The sequence below is a fragment of the Arvicola amphibius genome, chromosome 6 (genome assembly GCF_903992535.2).
Source record: "Arvicola amphibius chromosome 6, mArvAmp1.2, whole genome shotgun sequence".
NCBI classification, from domain to species: Eukaryota; Metazoa; Chordata; class Mammalia; order Rodentia; family Cricetidae; genus Arvicola; species Arvicola amphibius.
Genome location: NC_052052.2, coordinates 32048711 through 32069472, shown reverse-complemented (window position 1 = coordinate 32069472; position 20762 = coordinate 32048711). Strand labels below are relative to the sequence as shown.

Here is a 20762-nt window from a genome sequence, read left to right as displayed (position 1 = left end):
CCTGTTATGGAAACTGGAAATGGAGCAGTGTGGAAAGGGCCTGGGAAGCCGAGGACAGTGGTTCCAGCAGCCTGGCACTGACCTTGGGGCTCTGATCAGTCTCTTTCACGTGTCTTCAAGGTCAGGAAGGGTCTGGCCCTGCTCACCCCATCCCTCCTCTATCCCTGTCTCATGTCAAACCACTCTGTCCTGCAAAGGTGACGACAGGATGTGAGTCTTGAACAGGCCAGCTTGATTTGTGGAAGATCCCAGTGGGTAAGGGTCAGGATGGCTGTCACAGGGGCATGGAGGGACTGTGGGTTTAAATACTGATCTAGATATCTGTTCTCTGCAAACAGACGCCAAGGACATTTGAGTTACAGTATTATTTTATAAAGGAATCTTTTTCTAGTACCTACCTGTATCTAGGCTCCTGGGTTGGGACCTGGAGGCATTACTAGAGAGTATAAAGTGTCTCCAGACATGGAGAACTGGTTAAGGTCACACCGAACACAGATGTGAAGGCAAGAGAAGGAAGACAGGAAGTCCCTTGTGGTATTTCATGAGGAAGAAGAAACCAGAGGAGACCCTGTTTGGTCCTGACTTGGCTGGGAGAGATGAAAGCCAGGGGAGAAGCTGCAGGTGAGCTACTTAAGATGTGAGCAGCCAGCCTTGTCTTGCGGGCCCCAGGTCTCACCATGTCTGCGGTGCAGATTGCCCAGTTCCTGCACAGGAGCAAACGACAAAGGCCTGCAGATCCTGCAGTCCCCAGTCCTCAGGCTCCTCTCACCCCTTCCCATATGGCCCCACCCTCAGCAGAAGTTGGACAAGGCTGTGAGTAAACACCTTTATTCTCACCCTGCTTTATTCTGACCCCAACTCTCCAGATAGATGAAAGAGGTTGATGGGATTCAGGTAGCCGTCTGGCTTGGTGACAGACATGTCGTGCTTCTGGCTGTGGCTGCAAACAGCTCACCAGAGGTCACTTGGTGTGCACTTCAAAATCCACATCTGAGTCGATGAGGGAAGGGAGCCGAACTCCAGCAATGGTGTGGAAGCCCGGGACCTGCTCCTGCTCTTGGATCTGGTCTCTGAGGCGGCGGATTTCCAGGCGCTGCATCTCGATGATTCTCCCGGTTTCCTCCTGTTCACTCAGTCTCGTAGTAGGGCTGACTCTGGCCATGTCCTTGATGAGAGCTGTGAGGGACACAGCAGGGTCACTGCGGCCAAGTACTGTACTACTGCAGTCTCTACCCCCTCCAAACACCCACGGAGCATTCACACTGGGAGACACAGACTGCGCCCTCGCGGTAAGTCTGACCTGCCTATGTCCATGTGCCTCACTGAGGTCAAGTGCAACTCCCCTGCGGACAACGCTGGAATCCAAGACACCGGCTTCTGGCAAAGATGGTGCTTTTGGATACAGACTCCTCTCCTCCTTTTGTGTGGCACCTGCTAATGCTTCCTGCACCTTGGATCTTGCCATCGTCCGTGTCATGGGGTTTGCCACCACCCTGGATTTATGGCTTATCTCAGGCCTGGGCCTCAAAGGGCTGGACTCCCAGCAGTCATCGTGGCTTCCATGCCATGTCACCTTTCTTCACCACCCAGGGTCCCTCTGCTGTCCATCTCCCATGCCAGGGCACCCATAGCTAACCACAGTCTTTCACTTTTGGTACAGCATTTCCATCCTGTGCAAACGGCGTCTTCCTGTGATTCTCTTCTACCCACGAGATGGGCTCCTAAATTCACATTCTTCGCTGGTCACTTAGACCCACTTTCCCCCCTCTGTTTCCCTGACACCTCCACTCCCAGTTTTCTAACTGGCTTGTTCTTCTATTTCCTCTGTCCTGCCCAGCCCACACCTGAGACAGCCCAGCCTTCAGGGTCTCCCCATCTATGTCTGGCTCGACGTGTGCTACTGAGAAAAGTAACACGCAAGGTTCAGTGCTTTGGCTCCAGCTGATTGTATGGCCTGCAAACTGCCATTCCCCACAGCAGCACAGCTGAACTCTGACCTCCATTCCCTCTTCATCAGTCTTGTTAACAACTGGTACTGCCTGTCACCTCTTCTTACCGCCAGCCCTTTCCTGTAGCTCTAAAGGGAAAACTAGGAAAGAATAGACATTGGAGGCTAAGGGAGAGACAGTTTCCTCAGGGGAACAGTCAGCAGTAGCCAGTGGTCAGCCTTGTCTCGGCCTATGATGGCTGTGATGGGGCCAGCATTTAAAGAGCAATTGGTTTATCTTGCTTTTCCTAGGTCCAGTCCCTTTCCTTCTGCCTTTCCTTCTAGGCTTCCTTTTCTGCAGTCTCAAGGCTTCTGATCCCCTAGTGTTTTTTCTCCCTAGGTATCAACCCTTTGTCTTCCTGACAGGAGTTGTTTCTGGTAACTACTGTCCTCAGGGGCATGACCTTTGCATCAGCTCCATCTCCAGGTTCCTCCCAGCAGCCTTCACAGGCAGCCCCTTAACCAGTCACCATCTGGCTTCCTGGGGGATTCAGGTGCCAGTGAAGCCACTGTCCTGGAGGCATTTGGTTTCGGCTTGAGGGATTCAGCACTGACATTCTCTTCTGGCCGCCACAGGACGACGAGCACATCCTTTCCACATGTGTTCTAAGGATCTTGCTCCAAACTGTAATTTTAAGGCCCTCTAGGATGTCCAATCACTGAGTGAAGTCACTGGACTTCAGAGGTGGGTAGTGGCAGGCTCTCCCCAGAGGCAAGGAAGGGCCACCAGACCACAGCTAAGGCTGGCGGCTGCTCTGGAGCAGTCACCTTCTGAAACATGTCTGGCTTGGGTCATATTGCCCCAGGAATGTTCCTAGGGGTGCAACATGTGGAGGATGGCCCAGAGGACACCATGTGGGGCTTCTGTCACGTTTCCTGGTCTGTCTCCCATTCTGGCTTGTGAGTATCTCCAGGGCCTGGGTTGTGCTTTTCCTGTTTCTTCCCATCAGCCCCATCGGTCTCTTTCAATTCTTTCCGACAACAAACTGCCTGGTGGCCATACTGTGTGTGGCTCAGTCTTACAGGGGCCCCCTTCTTTGGTGTATAAACCTCTGTCTCTTCCTTGGGTGTTTGGGTGTTGAGAAGTCAGCTCTTGTGGTGAGGCTCCTCTACCCTCGCCCCGTCCTCACATCCCCTGTCTCAGAACATGTCACCTTCCAGACCTGGTCAGTGTCCCTCTCTGCTGCCCACAGGCTTCCTTTCATAGACAGATAGATTTATTTAAGCAATTAACTTATTATTGTCACCACTATGGTTATCTCAGTGTTGTGGATTGAACCTAGGGGCCACATACATATGGTAAAGATTCAGTACCAAGCTACATTCTCAGCCCCAGATCTGACTTCAAAGGATGGAAGATAAGAAAGTGGTCAGGGATACAGTTGGACTTACTCCCTCCTCCTTTCTAGGCTCTGTAGTATGTTTCTTTAATTTCTTTTCAAATTTGGTCTATTTTCCCTTTATTGGTTTGGAAGATTTTCTTTTTCTTTCTCCCCCGCCCTCCTATCATCCCTCTAGTTTCTAAAAAGTTTAATATGCTTATATAACATAAAGACTGCAAAGTAGAGATGGCTGAGTTAGACTCTCCAGAACACGCATAAAGCACAATATGGTAGTGTGTGTTTGTGTGTGTGTGTGTGTGTGTGTGTGTGTGTGTGTAAACTCAGAAGTACAAGGAGATGAGATTAGAGAGAGGAGAGTCCCTGAGAGCTTGGGGTGAGCTAGCCTGGCACACACAGTGTGTGTATGTGTGTGTGTGTGTGTAAGACAAGTCATCCTGTCTCACACAAAGGGTGAGAACTGTTAACCGAGTTATCCTCTTGCCCTGCCGTCTACATGCGCTCTGTGGTGCACGCTTGCCTGACACACAACGTGGTTCTCCTGCTGCGAAACAATGAGACATAGGACGGTTCCGTTCCAGACCCGCTGGCTTCGAAGCTTCTGCCCGGTATCTCAGTTCAGATTCTCTGTCTGGATCCACAGCTCAGCTACTGTGGTCCCTGTGTTAGGGTCGTCACTGGTGCCGGAGGTCTACGTTCTGCCTTCGTTTCCCTGGTGATGCGGCCGCCACGCTTCAGCGCTCTGAAAGGATTGCGTCACCCTTGCCGGCTCTCACTGCTGCCACCGAGAGGTCACATGTCGCCTGGTACTGTTACTCCCGTGTCCCAGCCCTTGCTCTTCTCCCAGCGGCGCTGAACCCCTTGTCTTTGGTGTTCTGTGGCTTTGACGTGGGTTTGCTGCTAATTATCCTTTCGGGAACCGTTAGGATTCCTGGAGCTGATGGGCCCCATCTTTCATTGACTCTGAAAAACTCGGTTACTCCTGGTGGTAACACTCATCTTCTGAGGGCTCCACGTAGCTGGCGACTTATTCCACTTCATCCCGGCTTCAGTGTCTCTCGTCCCTCTGGGCTGAAACCCGGCCGCCATCTTCCTTTTTAGTTCACAAATTCTCCCTTCAGATGGGTGTGTCTATCGTATGACTTGATTTGTTCCTTTGTTCACTGAGTTTCTAATTATAATAATTATAGTTCTCAAATAACAAATACTAGCTATTTGTGGTTTTAAATATAATTTGCCTGTAAAATTTTAGAAGACTCTTTCGCACACGCCTTTAATCCCAGCACTCGGGAGGCAGAGGCAGGCGGATCTCTGTGAGTTCGAGACCAGCCTGGTCTACAAGAGCTAGTTCCAGGACAGGCTCTAAAGCCACAGAGAAACCCTGTCTCGAAAAACCAAAAAAAAAAAAAAAAACAAAACAAAAATAAATAAAAGCTGGGTGATGGTGGTGCATGCCTTTAATCCCAGCACTTGGGAGGCAGGATCTCTAAGTTCAAGGCCAACCTGGACTATAGAGCAAGTTCCTGGACAGTCAGGGCTGTCTTTCAGAGAAACCCTGTTTCAAAAACCAATAATAAAATAAAATAAAATAAAAATAAAAATTCTTTTTTTATTTCCTTAAACATATAAGGCATTGATTTTTTGTTATATTTTACTTGTCTATTTCTCTGTGTGTGCACATGTGTCTGTATGTTGAGTGCTGCACAGCTCCAGCGACTTGATCTGGGGTGGCAAGGACTGAAGAAAAGACAGAGAAAGAAAAGCTAGAATGGGGCGTGGCTGGGCTGTCTGATGGAGAAGCAAGCCACAGCCACCCCAGAAGCTCAGCGTGTTTATTGTACAGTTGAACAGACAGGTGAATTATTAGCTACAGCTCAACAAGGAGGTAGTCTCTGTAGGGAGCAGTCTTCAGGTCGCGAATATTCGGGTGGGGCTAGAGAGAAGAAAACTACAGTGGATGGATTTTTTTTTTCACACACTGTCCCCAGGAGGGAAGGTTTTTTGCCATTTCCCATGGACCTGAGGCTTTGGGGTGCTGTCTACATGGACACAGCCCTTGACATGGTCCATGACATACCCATGTCAATAGCACATACTCACTCGGGACTTCACTTACACAGTGCTTCCTCTGCTCGTGTGTGTGTGTGTGTGTGTGTGTGTGTGTGTGTGTGTGTGTGTGTATGTGTGTGTTTCCATGCATGCCACCAAACACAACAGAGGTTGGGGTCAATTCGGGTCCTGAAGACCCAACTCAGGTCAGTCCTTTGACCATCTTGTGGGTCCACTTTAATAGCCTGACTTTTCTTTCATAGGCTGCCCTAGTTTTATCCTATAGTTTTCCGTCTTGAGACTTTAGCATATGCTACTTTTTTTTCCTGCGGTCTTCATTTTCAACTTAGTTCTCTGGGCCTAGAAAGTAAGGGACACTCACCAACCTCCTTCCCAGCTTTCCAATCGTCTCTTCTTTTTGTGCTCTCTCTGTTCTCAGAACACATTTAGGCCACCTTAGTTGGCTTTTAATAGCCACCTTTAGTTGTACGTTCTAGTGACTGTGGTTTTAGTAATTGAAAAACAAGCAGGTGTATCTGCTAGGTCTGTTAGCTAATTGTCTTGCAAATTTGAAAATTAGTGGCTAGGGGATGACGAGCTTTTTTATTCAAAGGGTTCTTAAACACCTGCCAAGAGGGCAGCTCCCTAAGCAACTTGAAGAATGAGTACTTTGCACTGGCTTGTCTTGGGAAAGGGGGCGGGAGCGCATTTCAAAACCCAAGGTCAGCCTTAGGCTTTGCGTGATTGAGGTCAACAACTGGTATTACTTGTCACCAGTTGTCACAAGTGAATGTTCCTTGAATAAAGCTGTAGCAAATGAAGAATAGGATTGGTTTGCTTTCCAACAGTTCACGGTGTGAATGTTGGGTTGGGGTACACAAAGGACAGATATTGAAGATGCAAGAGTGGCAGGAATTGATGCTTCCTGGTAAATTCACTAGATTTTGCCCTCAAAATCTAGTGAATGTCTGGAAATCTCCATATTAACAACATAAAGAGCTGCCTGTGAGCGGAGGGGAAGTGGGGGGGGGTTATCAAGGTGTTCCAGCTAAGGAGTTTTCAGAATGCTTTGTGAATTTGTAGTATTTTCTCCCACTTCCCTCTCCTGCTCTCCTCTTTAACCCTTTCTCCCACCCCTATTCCCCAGCCTCTTTCTTTCTGTGGTGTATGTATGGGTGTGCATGATGAGGCCACAGGAAGGACGCCCCACATCTTCCTCTAATGGATCTCCACCTAGTCTCTTGAGAAAGCACTTATCAGACCTGGGGATGGTTGTTCTTTAGCTAGGCTGGTAGCCAACAATCCCCAGGGATCTTCCTGTCTTCCTGCTTGCACTCACCTCTTATTGGAGTTAACCCTTGTGCTTCTGCCCCTTCAAGTGCTGGAATTACAGATGTGTACCATTAGACACAGTAACATTTGTGGAGTTTGTGGTCTTTTCTTCTTTCTTTCTTCCTTCCTTCCTTCCTTCCTTCCTTCCTTCCTTCCTTCCTTTCTTTTTCTTCCTTCCTTACTTTTTTTTTTTTGAGACAGGGTCTTACTATGTAGCCCTGGCTATCCTGGAACTCATTCTTGAACTCACAGAGATTAACTATTAAGTGCCTCTGCCTTCTCAGTGCTGGAACTAAAGGTGTGTATCACCACACCAGACGAGGTTTGTAACATTTTAAAGTTTTGCAGTTGTTCACAGGCATATCTGTGCTTTATTCCTCCAAAGAAAGTGGTCTCAGCTCTCAGAAATCTGCAGCGCATGCTTTAGGATGTAAGCTGTGTTCTCATGTCCATGGTGAGGACTGAAGATGGTGACTCTGGGTACCACTCAGAGGATTTACTCTGGTCCCAACTGTTATACTTACCTAAAAGGATCATAATGCAATACAATTGTATACATACATGTAAACATAATGATTAACGACAGGGATACATGTGTTCCAGGAACTGTGAGTCACTAGGCGATCTCATCTTTGTGAGGACAAGGTACCACAATCATGTGTGTAGTTCATCATAGACCTCACATAGTCGTGGAGCACAGGGCTGCTACACAGATTGCAGAAAGAGCAGAGAGAGTGCCTGTGGCATCGGAAATCCCAAGGCATTTGCTCTGGGATGCTTCAGCTCATCCGGTCTTTATTCCGAATAGCAACTGTCAGGACACAGTGGTGCGCAGCTCCACTGGCTCACTCTTCATAGAGATGCCTTATATTCTCGTACTGATGATCAGGTATGAAGGTGACTTAGGAACGTAGCTTTATTGCCTGGATGTCTGTGGAGACTGGAGGCTTTTAGACAACATTCCTTTCTTAGAGAGCTGTGTGATACCTTTCTCATGGAGTCTAGCGCCAGGAAAAAGTTTGTTTTTCCAGGAGATAAAGCAAACAAGCTAAACCCCTTCTTTCTGCCATACAGGGAGAATTATGTAAATTATCCCCCCCCCTTTTTCTGAGACAGCGTCTCACACTGTAGCCCAGGCTGGCCTTGAGCTCATGGCAATGCTCCTGTCTCAGTCTCCAAGTATGAGGATGCGCTAGCATACGGTTTCTCTTTTCACCCTGGCCACCAGATGCTCAGAGGCTCTTTAATGTGTCATTGCAGCCATGAACCTATTGAACATGTCTTACGTAATTCCCCTGTCTTTAAATAGTTTCTCATCTTTTTGTCTTCCTTTTAATTGGACAGGTCCCTTACCCACAATTCTAAAATGTAAAAAAAAAAAAAAAAAAAAAAAAAAAAAAAAAATTTAAAAATGGAACACTGCTTTAAATTCATGAAGCTCGGCTTGAATATTCACATGTCGCTGCAGAATACTAATGTGTTTGATTTCAGGGCACTGCCCCAGACCCTGTGGGGATGTTACATAATATACAGCATGTTCTTTCCAAAACCTGCAAGATTCTGAGTTCTGAATTATAGCTAACCCCGAGGACTTGAGACAGGCGCCTGTGGCCCTGTGAGGAGAGCGTGGCTGCAGGCGGGGCCTCACAGTCCTCTGGAGAGGCGGCGTGTGCCACAGAGGGGCTCCGAAACGCCACCAGTGGAGCTGATACCGAAAGAAGCCAAAGGGAGCCCTGCTCATGGCCGCCATCGGGCCTTGGTCTCAGTGCCCAACTCCCAGTGGCATTACCTGTCTCTGGGGCTTCTTGTGGTCGCGTTTTCTTGGACAGTTTCAGGGCTGATTCAAGGTCATAGATTTGGGAGCGGGTCAACTTCAGCTCCCTGCGGAGCTCATTAATCTCTTTGATCAGGGAGACATTTTCCTTTGGAAAAGAAGGGAAGGCAGTGAGTGTGGTGGACAAGGGCTCGGTGGGTGTGGGGTGTGCCCTGCTGGGCTTGAGGACCAGGAACCTGGACCTAATTATCGGTGGGTGCAGGGTATGCCCTGCTGGGCTTGAGGACCGGGAACCTGGACCTATCGGTGGGTGCAGGGTTGTGCCCTCCTGGGCTTGAGGATCAGGTGGTGGGTGCAGGGTATGCCCTGCTGGGCTTGAGGACCAGGAACCTGGACCCAGATTAGTCTCTGGATCCTGCACGGCAGTGAGTCCCTGTCCTGCTCACTGCCCAGCCTTTCAAGGTACCAGCTACCTCAATTTCTGGGGGCTCAGCACCTTTCCTACCCACCCATGCTCTTTCAAACACCCACAACAATGCTTCCCTAGGTGCTCTGAATATGCTTTAATGTGCTTAACACTCTAACCCTTATAGACTCTGTACCATCACTCGGTGATGGTTCTGGAAATTGAACCCAGGGTCTTAGGAGAGCTAGGCACATGCTCTGCCACTGTACTACACCCCAAACCCTATAACCATGATTTTACAGAGAAATAAACTGAGGCACCGGAGAGGTTATGTAAGTGGCCTGAACTACACAGCAGGTAACAGAGCCAGGGTGTCAACCCCAACAGCACTGTGCTATCCTCTTCTCACACCTTTATTTGTTGAAACTAAAGGGTATCTGTTCCCCCCCCCCCCCCCCCGCAAGACAGGTTGTTTGTTTGTTTTGTTTTGTTTTGTCACAGCCCTGGCTCTGCCCTGGAACTCTCTTTGTAGTCCAGGCTGGCCTCAAACTTACGGTGATCCACCTGCCTCTGCCTCCTGAATGCTGGGATGAAAGGCATGTGCCACCAATGCCCAACTAGGACATTTATTAAGTCCTTATGTGCAACATAAGACTCTTGCCTTCAGCCCCGTGCTACTGGTGAGCAACACAGAATGGTAGGCAGCTAATTAGCACCTGCTGTGTCCACTGGAGATTCACTTGTTTATGTTTGACCAGTATTCATCTATTTAAGAAGTCTGTGCTGGGTACCTGTGCTGGCTAGCTTACGTCGACTTGACACGGGCTAGAGTCATCGGAAGGGGCACCTCGGTTGAGAAGATGCTTCCATAAGATCTGGCTGTAGGTCATTTCCTTACCTGGTGATTGATATGGGAGGGCCCAGCCCATTGTGGGTGGTGCTATCTCTGAGCTGGTGGCTCTGGGTGACATAAGAAAGCAGGTTGAGCAAGCCAGGGAGAGCAAGCCAGTAAGCAGCCCCCACAGCCTGTGCATCAGCTCCTGCCTCCAGGTTCCTGCCCTGTTTGAGTTCCTGACTTCCGTTGGTGATGAACAGTGAGTGATGTGGGAGTGTAAGCCAAATAAACCCTTTCTTTTCCAACTTGCTTTTTGGTCACAGTGTTTCATCCCAGCAACAGCGACCCTCACTAGGATAGTACTGGCCACGGGTCAGCTGTTCCTGAAGCAGAAAGTGAGATCTGGTCACTGCTCTTGACTTTACAGTTTAGTTAGGGTAGGAACACATTGTGTAGCTCTGGCTTGCTGCTGTGGAGGAGTATGGAACACAGGAAAGACACTTAATCTTGTCTGAACAACAGCTGGGCTCTTAGGAGTTGACCCCAGGGCTGAGGCTTAAAAGAGAAAGGAAGAGGGTAAAGGATGTTCCAGAGAACTGAACAATAGGATAAGGGTACAGGCACATGACACAGTGTGTGTGTGTGTTCTCTTTCACCTTTCCTGCACCTCAAATCTCTGCTCTCCACCTCATACTTAGCGCAAGGGTTCTCAGCTATCACTAGGGAGGAGTCCCCACGCCCATAGATACACAGTAACTGGCCACTTTGATCTCAGAGCCCACGCCTCAATGTTCAGCTTGTCTCACAGGTAGAGTCCCATACAAGCCTGCAAATAAATCACCCCTGCATTGTTAAATGGAGCTCAGTTGGTCTGGTGCAGGTCCCGAGAGTCTCTCTCTCTCTCTCTCTCTCTCTCTCTGCTGTATATGTATGTGCATGCCTGTATGTGTGCGTGTGTGCGCGTGCGTGAATGTAAGCCAGAGAAGGACATCAGGTGTCCCGCTGAGGCAGTCTCTCACTGGACCTAGAGTTAGGCTAGTGGGCAGCAAACCCCAGCGATCCTCCTGTCTCTTCTCCCCACAGCACTGAGGTTCCAGGCACATGCAGTCACACCAGCTTTGTACATGGGTGCTGGGGATTTGAACTGAGATTGGCTCACTTGTGTAGCAAGTGCTTCATCTACTGAGCCATCTCCCCAGACCAAGTCTCTGCTTTTCTAACTGGCTGTGCCTGACTACAGGTCAAGTCCGTGTAGGAGGGCGCTGTCTGGCATTGCGCAGGGCTTCAGAGATGGCTCACTGGGGCACCTCTAGGTGGGGTTACATCAGGAGTGGCGAGGGTGGGGGCAGAGCTGGAGGACTGCAAGCCTCCTTTCTGAGTTGTGATAAGTTCTCCTATGCGTTGAGGAAGGGGCCCTTGGGGGAGCAGGGACCTCTGGAGATACCCCAAATCATAAGCTATCCCTGAGACTCAGTCTAAGCACAGATCCAGGCCTTTAGCGTCTCAGCATACCACTGCACTTCGTCATTCCTTGGTTTAAAGCTTCCCACTGCAAGTGATGCCCAGTGCTCGCTGCCAGTCTTTGTTCTCCAGGCCAGGCTCCATGCCTGCTTTTCTGAGTTGGCGGGCTTTCTCCATCTAATGCTTTATGGTTTTTTTTTAACCAACCCTTGTTCTGGCAATGGGTCACCCCTACTTCCTTTCCAGATGCTGTCTAGTAACTAAATTCCCTGCCAGTCTCCCCTGGATCTTCCCCATGCCAGCTTTATATCATAATATGATTGCTTCAGTACATTTTTATTGGGCACCAAGACCTAGGACATTGCTTTACATGTGAGATGTGCTCAATAAATATTTGTGGGCTGGAGAAGCAGGGGAAGAATGTGGTGGACACGGAAACAGAGGAGAGGGGCTTTTGAGAGCCACAAAGAACTCGTGGGCACACTCGCAGGCCTGGGAGGCCAGGAGGCCCTTTCCCTACCCCTCTTAGCTGGCGCTGATTGGTCTCACTTCTGCCTCGTTCTATAAAGGAAGAGCCATACCTGGGACAAAGACTAGGGACTGTGACTACCCCTTCCCAGTCCTCTCAGGTTCCTCTCCTAGGCACTCCCAACCATTTTGTCACTGGGTCCCATCGGTTTTGTGTCTGGGTGATGTCTCCCAGTGTGATTTGTCTCAACTGTTGGCCGCTTGTTCTACTACTGGAATGACTCCAGGCAGACTCCTATGTTCTTCCCACCCCAGCCACAAACTCATGATTGGGATTTCTGGATCTTGGTTCCCTTTAGTATGAGTGTCTGTCTTTGACCCCACTGACAGTTTTTGACACCGCCATGATGCCACACCCCCAGAATACGACTCCATCTCCCTCCCCCTTCATTTTATTTTATGTGTATGGGTCTTTCGCTGGTATATATCTGGCACCACATGCATGCTTGGTGCCAGAGGAAGCCAAAAGAGGACATTGGATTCCCTGGAACTGGAGTTAGACAGCTGTGAGCGACCATGTGGGTGGGTGCTGGAACAGAACCTGGGTACTTTGGAAGAGGAGCAAATGCTCCGAATCACTGAGTCATCTCTGCAGCCCTGTACAACACCATCTTTACTGGCGTGTGGCTGAGGTCAGAAATCAAATGTAGCCCAGCACCATGCATCTGCTTGCTCCATGCTTCGTTCACCCTTACCCCTGGCCCCCAGTGTCACAGTTTCTACCTATGATAGCGACCTATGAACTGGTCATTGTGCTAAACATGGAAGTCTCTCTTGGCTGTAATACGCAGAGATGTCATGGGAGTCAGAAGCATGAGCCCAAGCCTGTGAGAGGCAGGGGAGGCAGAGGATGGAGAAGACTCTTCTTAGCCAGAAGCCCAGAGGGAGCAAGCAGAACAAAAGGCTCTAAAACTTTGATGATAAAAATATTGCTAAAAATAATAGTAATGGGGCTGGAGAGATGGCTCAGAGGCTAAGAGCACTGACTGCTCTTCAAGAGGTCCTAAGTTCAATTCCCAGCAACCACATGGTGGCTCACAACCACCTATAGTGGGATCTGATGCCCTCTTCTGACATAAAGGCACACTTGCAGATAGAGCACTCATATACACAAAACAAACAAACAAACAAACAAACAAATAAAAAAGAAAGAAAGACTAGTAACTGTGAGGTTTGGCTGCATCCCTCCATAGTCTGCATGCACCACCTTGGCTACACCCCTGCTCAGTCTGCATGTATCACCTTGGCTGCACCCCTGCTCAGTCTGCATGTATCACCTTTGCTGCACCCCTGCTCAGTCTGCATGCACCACCTTGGCTGCACCCCTGCTCAGTCTGCATGCACCACCTTGGCTGCACCCCTGCTCAGTCTGCATGCATCACTTTGGCTGCATTTCTGTACAGCCCGCATGTATCACCTTGGCAGCCTCCCTACACAGCCTGCACACATCACCTCATCTCACCCTTTAGGAGCCCCGGGGGAATGTATTCTCAGATTCACTGGGGTATGGAGACATTAAGATAGTGATAATGGAGGTTTGAGTGTTGCTGTGTCCACCTCCACAGAGCCCTGTTCCCATGTTTACTGCCATCCACACGCACTCTCTCACCTCCTCTTTGTGCCACTCCTGTTCCAGTAGCTCAGACAGAATGATGGCCAAAGACAAGCTGAGTTCTTTAAAAATTTTCTAAGGTAGCCTGTGTTCTCAGAAACCCAAAGGTCATAGTGAGGTCAACTGTGTGTGACCTTGCAAATAAAAAAAAAAAAGCAAACTCAACGAGCTTGCTAAGCCTTCTCTTCCTCCTGGCCAAGATGCTCTACAAAATCCCTTCCAGTCTTCCAAATCTTCTCCAGCAGCACAGAAAAGATCTGAGCAGTTCCAAGTTTGTTGAATCCCAGAGCAGTCTGTAGACACTAAGGCCTTTATAGAGAGACTTTGAAACAATGTAACAAGGCTGCCTTAGGCCCTTGGAACAGAGTGATGATGCCCTGGCTGAACTCTCTGATATTGATGGCAAGCAGAGAAAGGAAGGGAATGCCCATAGCTCCCCCTACTGGCTGCTCTGAGTTAATGCTTTTAAGGGTAAGCTGTTACCTCAGTGGGGAAGAACCTGACCCAGGTGAGGGTTGTGATCTTGGAAGGCTCACATCTGATAGTAGGATCATTTGACTGCACAGATAGGCCAGCCTGTTATCTTTCCTGCTCTTCCCACCTTCCTACTGGGCCTGATTGGGCATTTCAATTCCTCATTTCTACTCGGAAATGCCTTTGGCATCACCACATCCCCCTCTCTGATCTCTTCTTTTTTGACCCCTAACCTGTCTCCTGCCTCTTTCTCCACTTGACTGAGTACTCTGCTAACTGAGTCTACCTTTTTGAGACAAAGGCAATCAACTGTATCCGAGAAGCACTCTGACCTGTGTTAGGATGAACCTCGTAGTTCTTGGCAAGGGGCAGAGGGCCCTTTCCAACACAACCCAACGCTAAGTGTTGTTCAAGGCTCTCACTGCTTTGGATGCTCTGTGAATCAAGGTCTGTGAATTCCTGAGTCCTCACTCTCAACCCCACTCCTTTCTCCGCGTTTTCTCCAGCTGTTGTCTCTGCCTGGAAGGAAGGTCCTTCTAGCTGATCCTCAGTCACCCTCCAGCCCACTGAGGCCCTCACTCCTTTGAGTCTTCAAGGAGCATCTTTCCCCCGAGGGTCCACACCATGGGATAAATGTCATGGTCCATGCTCCCCAGGTTCTCTGAGGGCGGGAACACTTTACGTCTATCTTGGAATCCTTCGCGGCGGACACACAGCTCATTGTGTAAGAAGACCTTGAAAAATGTGCAGGGGGATGGAGAAAATGTGTGTTCAAGGTGTTTGTATTGCATAGCAACAGTCTCATTTCCATAGCTGCACGAGTATGCCGGGGACAGTGTGGGGAGGCCCTGGGCTCCTATCTGGATATACAAATGAGATGGTGGCCTCATTTCCCCCCCCCCCCCAGTTGTTTTCCAATGAGTTGCTCAGCCACCGTGTCTGCCCTGGCTTTCCTTAGTCATTCTGGAATAAAGTACAGGGGCCCTGGTAGCCACATAGGAGCTCTACCAGCTCCGAACCTCCATGTACTAAGACATTCAGGGTTGCTAGCCATCACCTAGTGTGTGTGTGTGTGTGTGTGTGTGTGTGAGTTTGAGTGTGTATGTGTGTGAGAGTTTGTGTGTGTGTGTGTGTGTGTGTGTGAGTTTGAGTGTGTATGTGTGTGAGAGTTTGAGTGTGTATGTGTGTGAGAGTTTGTGTGTATATGTGAGAGTTTGTGTGTATGTGTGTGAGAGTTTGTGTGTGTGTGTGTGTGTGTGTGTGTGTGTGTGTGTGTATGTGTGTGTGTCTGGAATCAGTTGTGCTCTCCTTTCCTATCCCCAGGCCAAAGGCTTCTCTGGTCCACGCATGATGGATCTTTAGACTCATTTATTTTCATTGTAGCTCTTGAATAATATCTTTGCTGGGATAAAGGAAGAGAACTGACATTTTTTGAGCTCTAATTCTGTATCAGGAAGGTGGCTGCAGTTTGTCTTGGCCAAGCATCACAGTAGCACTGGGGTTGGCGTCCTTTGCCCCATGTTACAGATAAACAGAGTGGTCTCTGGAGGCCCGCAGCCTCCTCCTGGCCAAAGAGCAGCAAAGCAAGGTTGCCTTGGTCTACTCGGATACTGTGTCCATTACCTCCCACATCCCGGGAGAGAATACATTTCTCAGCTAGGCTTTTGCCTACACAGACCCTGCAACCCCCTGTGACTCTGGCTCAATCTTGTTCAGTCTCAGGATCAAAGAGGAAAACTGTTTTTAGCACCCAGGACGGTCGTTCTTTACAAAGAGCAGTCTTTTTAAAAATGTCTTCTGGCCTCAGTGATAGAATGTTGACTGATCTGCATGAAGCCCTGAATTCAATCCCCAGCCCTTAGGGAAAGAAGACCTTCCTAACTTTTGCTTTTTTTTTTGTTTGTTTGTTTGTTTTTTGTTTTTAGAGACAGAGTTTCTCTGTAGCTTTGAAGCCTGTCCTGGAACTAGCTCTTTTAGACCAGGTTGGCCTTGAACTCACAGAGATCCACCTGCCTCTGCCTCTCGAGTGCTGGGATTAAAGGTGCGTACCACCACCACCCAGCTTAACTTTTGCAAGCCGAGTCTTACCCAGAGCTCTGAAGAAATCAAGAAGTCTCTGTGTGTGCATGTGGTGGTGCTGGTGGGACCCAGAGCCCCACCCCAGGGTCCCTTCTTGTCCTCTGATATTGTCAGAGTCTCTTCTAGATCCACAGAAGTCACAGCACACAGGTTTTTTTCTTCTCTCCCTCTCCCTCCCCCTCCTCTCTGAGACAGAATTTCCCTGTGTAGTCCTGGCTGCCCTAGAACTAGCTCTGTAGACCAGGCTAGCCTCAAATTTAGAGATCTACCTGCCTCTGCCTCCGGAATGCTGGGGGTAAAGGCGTGCACCACCACGCCTGGCTAACACACAAGTTTCAATGCTGTTTAAGACAGAAGATTTCCAGGGGCTTCACCTCACAGGAGCGTTGGCTGAATCTCTCTTCAGCCCACTCCTACCCTGGTCCAGCACTCTAGGGGATGGAGGTGGGGAAGAATCGTCATGTCTGCCCTAGCAGCCTTCTGGTCCTCCTTCCTCCCTTCCTGGGACTGACTGGTTGCTTGGGCCTCGGCTCGGTGTGGTCCCTGGAGGGCCTCAGGCCAGTACGATGGTGGCAGGGATCAGCCATGCCACCAGGTGAAAAAGAGCAGCTGGTCTCACTGCTTAGCTTCCTGTGTTCAAAGCCCTTAGCAAGGTTGTGTGTGCTTGCTGGTGCTGAGGGAGCTACCAATCACATCCACTCCTCTTTCTGGGTCTCTGGAAGCTTTCAGGATAGAAAAGGTCTGGAAGGGTAGTGGGAATGGGTGCTGGGTTTAGAGCAGCAAGAGACTGGCTGTGTCTTGGTCTGGCCTGAATCGCTGTGTGCTCTTCCAGGTGTGTGTAACTTTCCAGCCCGGTATCTGGTTTCAATCCAGACTGCACCCTGTTCCCATCTCAGTATTTCAATCAGGACATTAAAGAAATGTAACCACAAAAGTATGTGTCCTAAATGATTCTGATGTGATGTTCTCTTTTGATATAAATTCATATTAATTGCCTCAGATGATACTGACACCCAAACAGAGATATGACAGAAGAATCTTGATAGGCAGTCCCGACAGAGCGCTTGGGTGGGGGTAGGAATGGGGCTAGGCTCCCTGAGCCATCTGCTGAAGAATCCTGGGAGTTGGGTGTAGGGAGCTCATTAAATATGATCATTGCCAACTCTGTGGGTGTGGTTCAATCTGGACCAAGAGATAAGGGTAAGACCTGAGGCACCAGAAAGGAGATGAGGCTGGTGGAGACTGGCCAGACACACCCCAGAAGGTGGGAAGAACAGAATAAAAGGCACCAAAGTCAGGTGAAACGGGAGTTGGAAGAGAGAAGGGGACAAAGGAGTGAGGAGGAAGGAGACAGGAGAGCTGTGGCCAGGATGGATCACGGGTAACTGAGAGGAGAAAGGCAGGACACCGGCTTGTGAGGGATAGGGATGAGCTGGCCAAAGGAGCAGGGAAGAAGCAATAGGGCTACTGTGGGCATGCTGATGCCTGCATGGGCTCCTTGGTGGGCCCTGGACACAGTGACAGCGAGGATGAGCCCTGGGGAGTCAGAGCAGAGGAGCCATATGGAAGCTGTGGGTCCCTGGACAACGGGTGGTCTCAGGCAGCCAAGGAACGCGCCCATTACCTGCATGATGCGGACGTAGTCGGTGCGATGCAGCTCGCCCTCCTTGACCACCTTCTTCTTGAGAGTGGCAAGGTTCCTCTCCAGGTGTTCCCGCTGGCGGGCATACTCCTGTTGCAGGTCTGAGTTCAGCCCCGCAATTTCCACCTGGTGGGTGGGGAAGACTCAGCAAAGGATGTGAAGTGCAGGGCAGTGCGGTGGGGAAGGGCAGGGAGGGCACTCAGAGCTCACCATGTCTGCCCGCTGCACGTACTTCTCAAAGAGAGCACGGATCTTCTCCTTCAGCAGCCGGGGCTCCTGGATGTACGCCACGCAGTTGTGAAGGTCCGTCTTAAACCGCCGGACCAGTGCTTCCAAGTCCCGCTCCTGTAACCAGACATTTACTGCAGGGGTACCCCATGTGGAGGGGCAGGGGCTCCAGGAAGAGGCTAAGGACACAGAAAGGAAGCAGAGTATCCTCATCTGGGACTGACAACCTGACTGTTGGTGACCACCTTGGGCACAGAAAGCCAGATGGGCAGTCAGCCCATAGGGAGCAATTCTGAAACTCTGGTGCACTTGCCTGGGCTGGATACCCTGCCTGAAACGGCTGTCAAGAAGACAGGGCTTGAGACCACACACACACACACACACACACACACACACACACACACACACACACACACGGCATCCCTATTGTTCCGCATTCCTTTAATGGCCTCAGGTTTATAAGATGAAAGGAAGAAAGATGCATCATTCTCTCCTACAGATCCTCACCCAGGGCTACCCCAAGCCCCTTAGGACCTCACCCAGCATTTCCCTTGGCAGTCAGGAGCGCTGCTGAGAGTGGATGAGAAAGCCCTACAGATGGCTGCACTCCGGACTAGCTCTCCATCTTCAGCCTGGCTTTCCTTGCCAGCCACCTCCCCCCATCTTTACCCTAGGGGATATCTCCTCTCTCTCCACTCCCATAGCCCTTTATCCACTTCACACACACACACACACACACACACAGAGAGAGAGAGAGAAAGAGAGAGAGAGAGAGAGAGAGAGAGAGAGAGAGGTATATACAATTTCTCTGCACATAATTTTCTATCTCTATATATTTTATGCACAGGCCATGAATCACTTTTTCGTCCTTTGGGCTTGTGAAGAGCAGGGCCACACCCTCTCCCCGTGTACAGCTCTGCAGCTTTGGCAGCGTGCACTGCCAGTGTTTGCTGAGGAGGATGGAAAAGCTCTGTCTGACTTGGAAAACATTGCAGGTGGCCTGCGGGCAGAGTACACAGCTGCATCCTAGCCTGGGGCCAGAGGACCAGGTTTCCCAGGCTGGCTGAGTTGAGAACTAGCTATGAGTACCCGGTGAAGTTTTTTTCCTCCTCGTTTCTTGGCCCTTACTGTGCTTATTTACAACAACATAAAAAACAGTAGAATGAGCCAGATGTGTAGCAGGCACCTGTAGTCACAGAATTAAGACTTCTGAGGCAAGCTTGGGCTATCCCAACAGTTTCAGGCTAGCCCGGGTTACAGAGTAAGACACTGTCTCAAGGCATGCAGGAGCTCAAGAGATGGCTCAGTAAGTGTGCAAGCTTCATGCTGGGTAAGCAATAGGACCTGGGCTTAGATTCTAGCATCTCACGAGCCTAAAACCCAGCACTGGAGAGTGGAGACAGAAAGACTCATAAGGTCCCTGGTCAGATAGTGCAGCTGAAGAAAATGACAAGCTCCAGGTTTAGCGACGGATTCCGTCTCAGTAAGATGAACTGGAGAGTGAGAGAGCCTGGCACCTGACTTCTTCCTCTGACCTCTGCACATGGACATCAAAGTGAAAGCACACACACACACACACACACACACACACACACACACACACACACAGAGAGAGAGAGAGAGAGAGAGAGAGAGAGAGAGAGAGAGAGAGCAAGTAAACATGTCTGGAATGGATTATCTCTTAAGGTTCTCCTAACATTGGCAATTTTGGGGTGGTCAAAGCATTTAACCACTTCATTAAGTACAAATGACTATTCTAAACCATGTTCCTCCCCAGGTCAAACAGACCCAAGGCTAAGGGTATTCCTATAAAACAGTGGTTTTTTTTTTTTTTCTCAACCTTCCTAACACTGCGACCCTTTAATACAGTTCCTCATGTTGTGGTGACCCCTTCCCTGCCGGTATCATAAAATTATTTTCGTTGCTACTTCATAACTGTAATTTTGCTATTGTTATGAATTGTAATGTAAATGCCTGATATGCAGGATTTCTGATATGTGGCCCCCATGAAAGGGTCATATGACCTCAAATGGGTCGCGACCCACAGGTTGAGAACTGCTGCTATAAAGCCAGCATTCTCACCCCCTCATTCCTCCACCCAAGACATTTTCTAGTTGCAGATGAATTTGGACATGTAAATTTGTGCAGGCCCGGAACCAGACAGGCCTGTGGGCAAGAGCATGAGTTAAAATGGGAAGTGTTTCTTAGCAATGGCTGGCTCTGTCTCAGAGAGCCAGCTGCCCGCTGCCGGCAGGTGCCAGATCCCACGTCCACGCGCTGCCAGACTCCGGCAGTCCTCACACCTTCTGCTGCTCTTTGCGCATCTCCTGATCTGTGGCTCGCAGTTTCTGCAACAGTTCCGTGATGTTCAGCTCCAGTTGCGTGTTCTGCTTATGGAAACGCTCCAGTTCCGCTTCCATCTAGGGAGGACCAGGGGATGGAGGCATGAACAAGGAAGTCGGGGATGAAAACTGTTTGAGAGCAGACATCTTTCAAGGAGAATTCCCAACACAGTACTTCCTCTGAGTTCCCAGCCGCGTCCTCTTGAATGAGAGTTCTGTCCTTACGGCTTGCTGTCCTAAAAGCTCCCCTCTTCGCTGGTACCATGTCCCCCCAGGGTCCTGGGTGTCTGTGGTCAGGCTGCAAAGGTTTCCTCTTAGTGGCCACCCCTTCTCCTAACCTCTCAGATTTCTCTTTTCGTGAACCCTTTCTAATTCAGTCACTCTGACTCCTAGGTTCTCAACCCCTGCTGAAGGCAGGTCCCTCCAGAGAAATACCTCCCTCACCTGATTTGAAAGGTTACATGAGTGGACCTTGACCCTCAGGGGACACAATCATTCTAAACGGGAAGTTGAGGCTTGTTTCTAAAGCAGAGAGTTTTGAGGGACCAGACTGGCCTGTGGTCATCTTTCGATCTAGGACATAAAACAGGGGAGAGCTAAGAAGAACACCCAGTCTGATCATCAAAGGCTCAGAAAAGATCCAACCAAGGGCTGCCCCCTCTTCAAAAAGATG

At 49.6% G+C, this 20762-nt stretch overlaps 1 protein-coding gene across 1 annotated transcript in view; it reads right to left on the bottom strand.

Annotated features, from left to right (window-relative positions):
* Nucleotides 1-961: 961 nt before the first annotated feature.
* Nucleotides 962-20762, bottom strand: part of Cfap57 (cilia and flagella associated protein 57) — a 69461-nt gene continuing 49660 nt past the window's right edge. Inside the window, exons 19-23 of the mRNA XM_038333772.1 lie at nt 20051-20167; nt 17730-17864; nt 17502-17645; nt 8498-8630; nt 962-1176 (exon numbers count right to left, since the gene is read on the bottom strand). Of these exons, the coding sequence (XP_038189700.1) occupies nt 962-1176; nt 8498-8630; nt 17502-17645; nt 17730-17864; nt 20051-20167 (744 nt within the window). The remainder of the gene's footprint in view (nt 1177-8497; nt 8631-17501; nt 17646-17729; nt 17865-20050; nt 20168-20762) is intronic.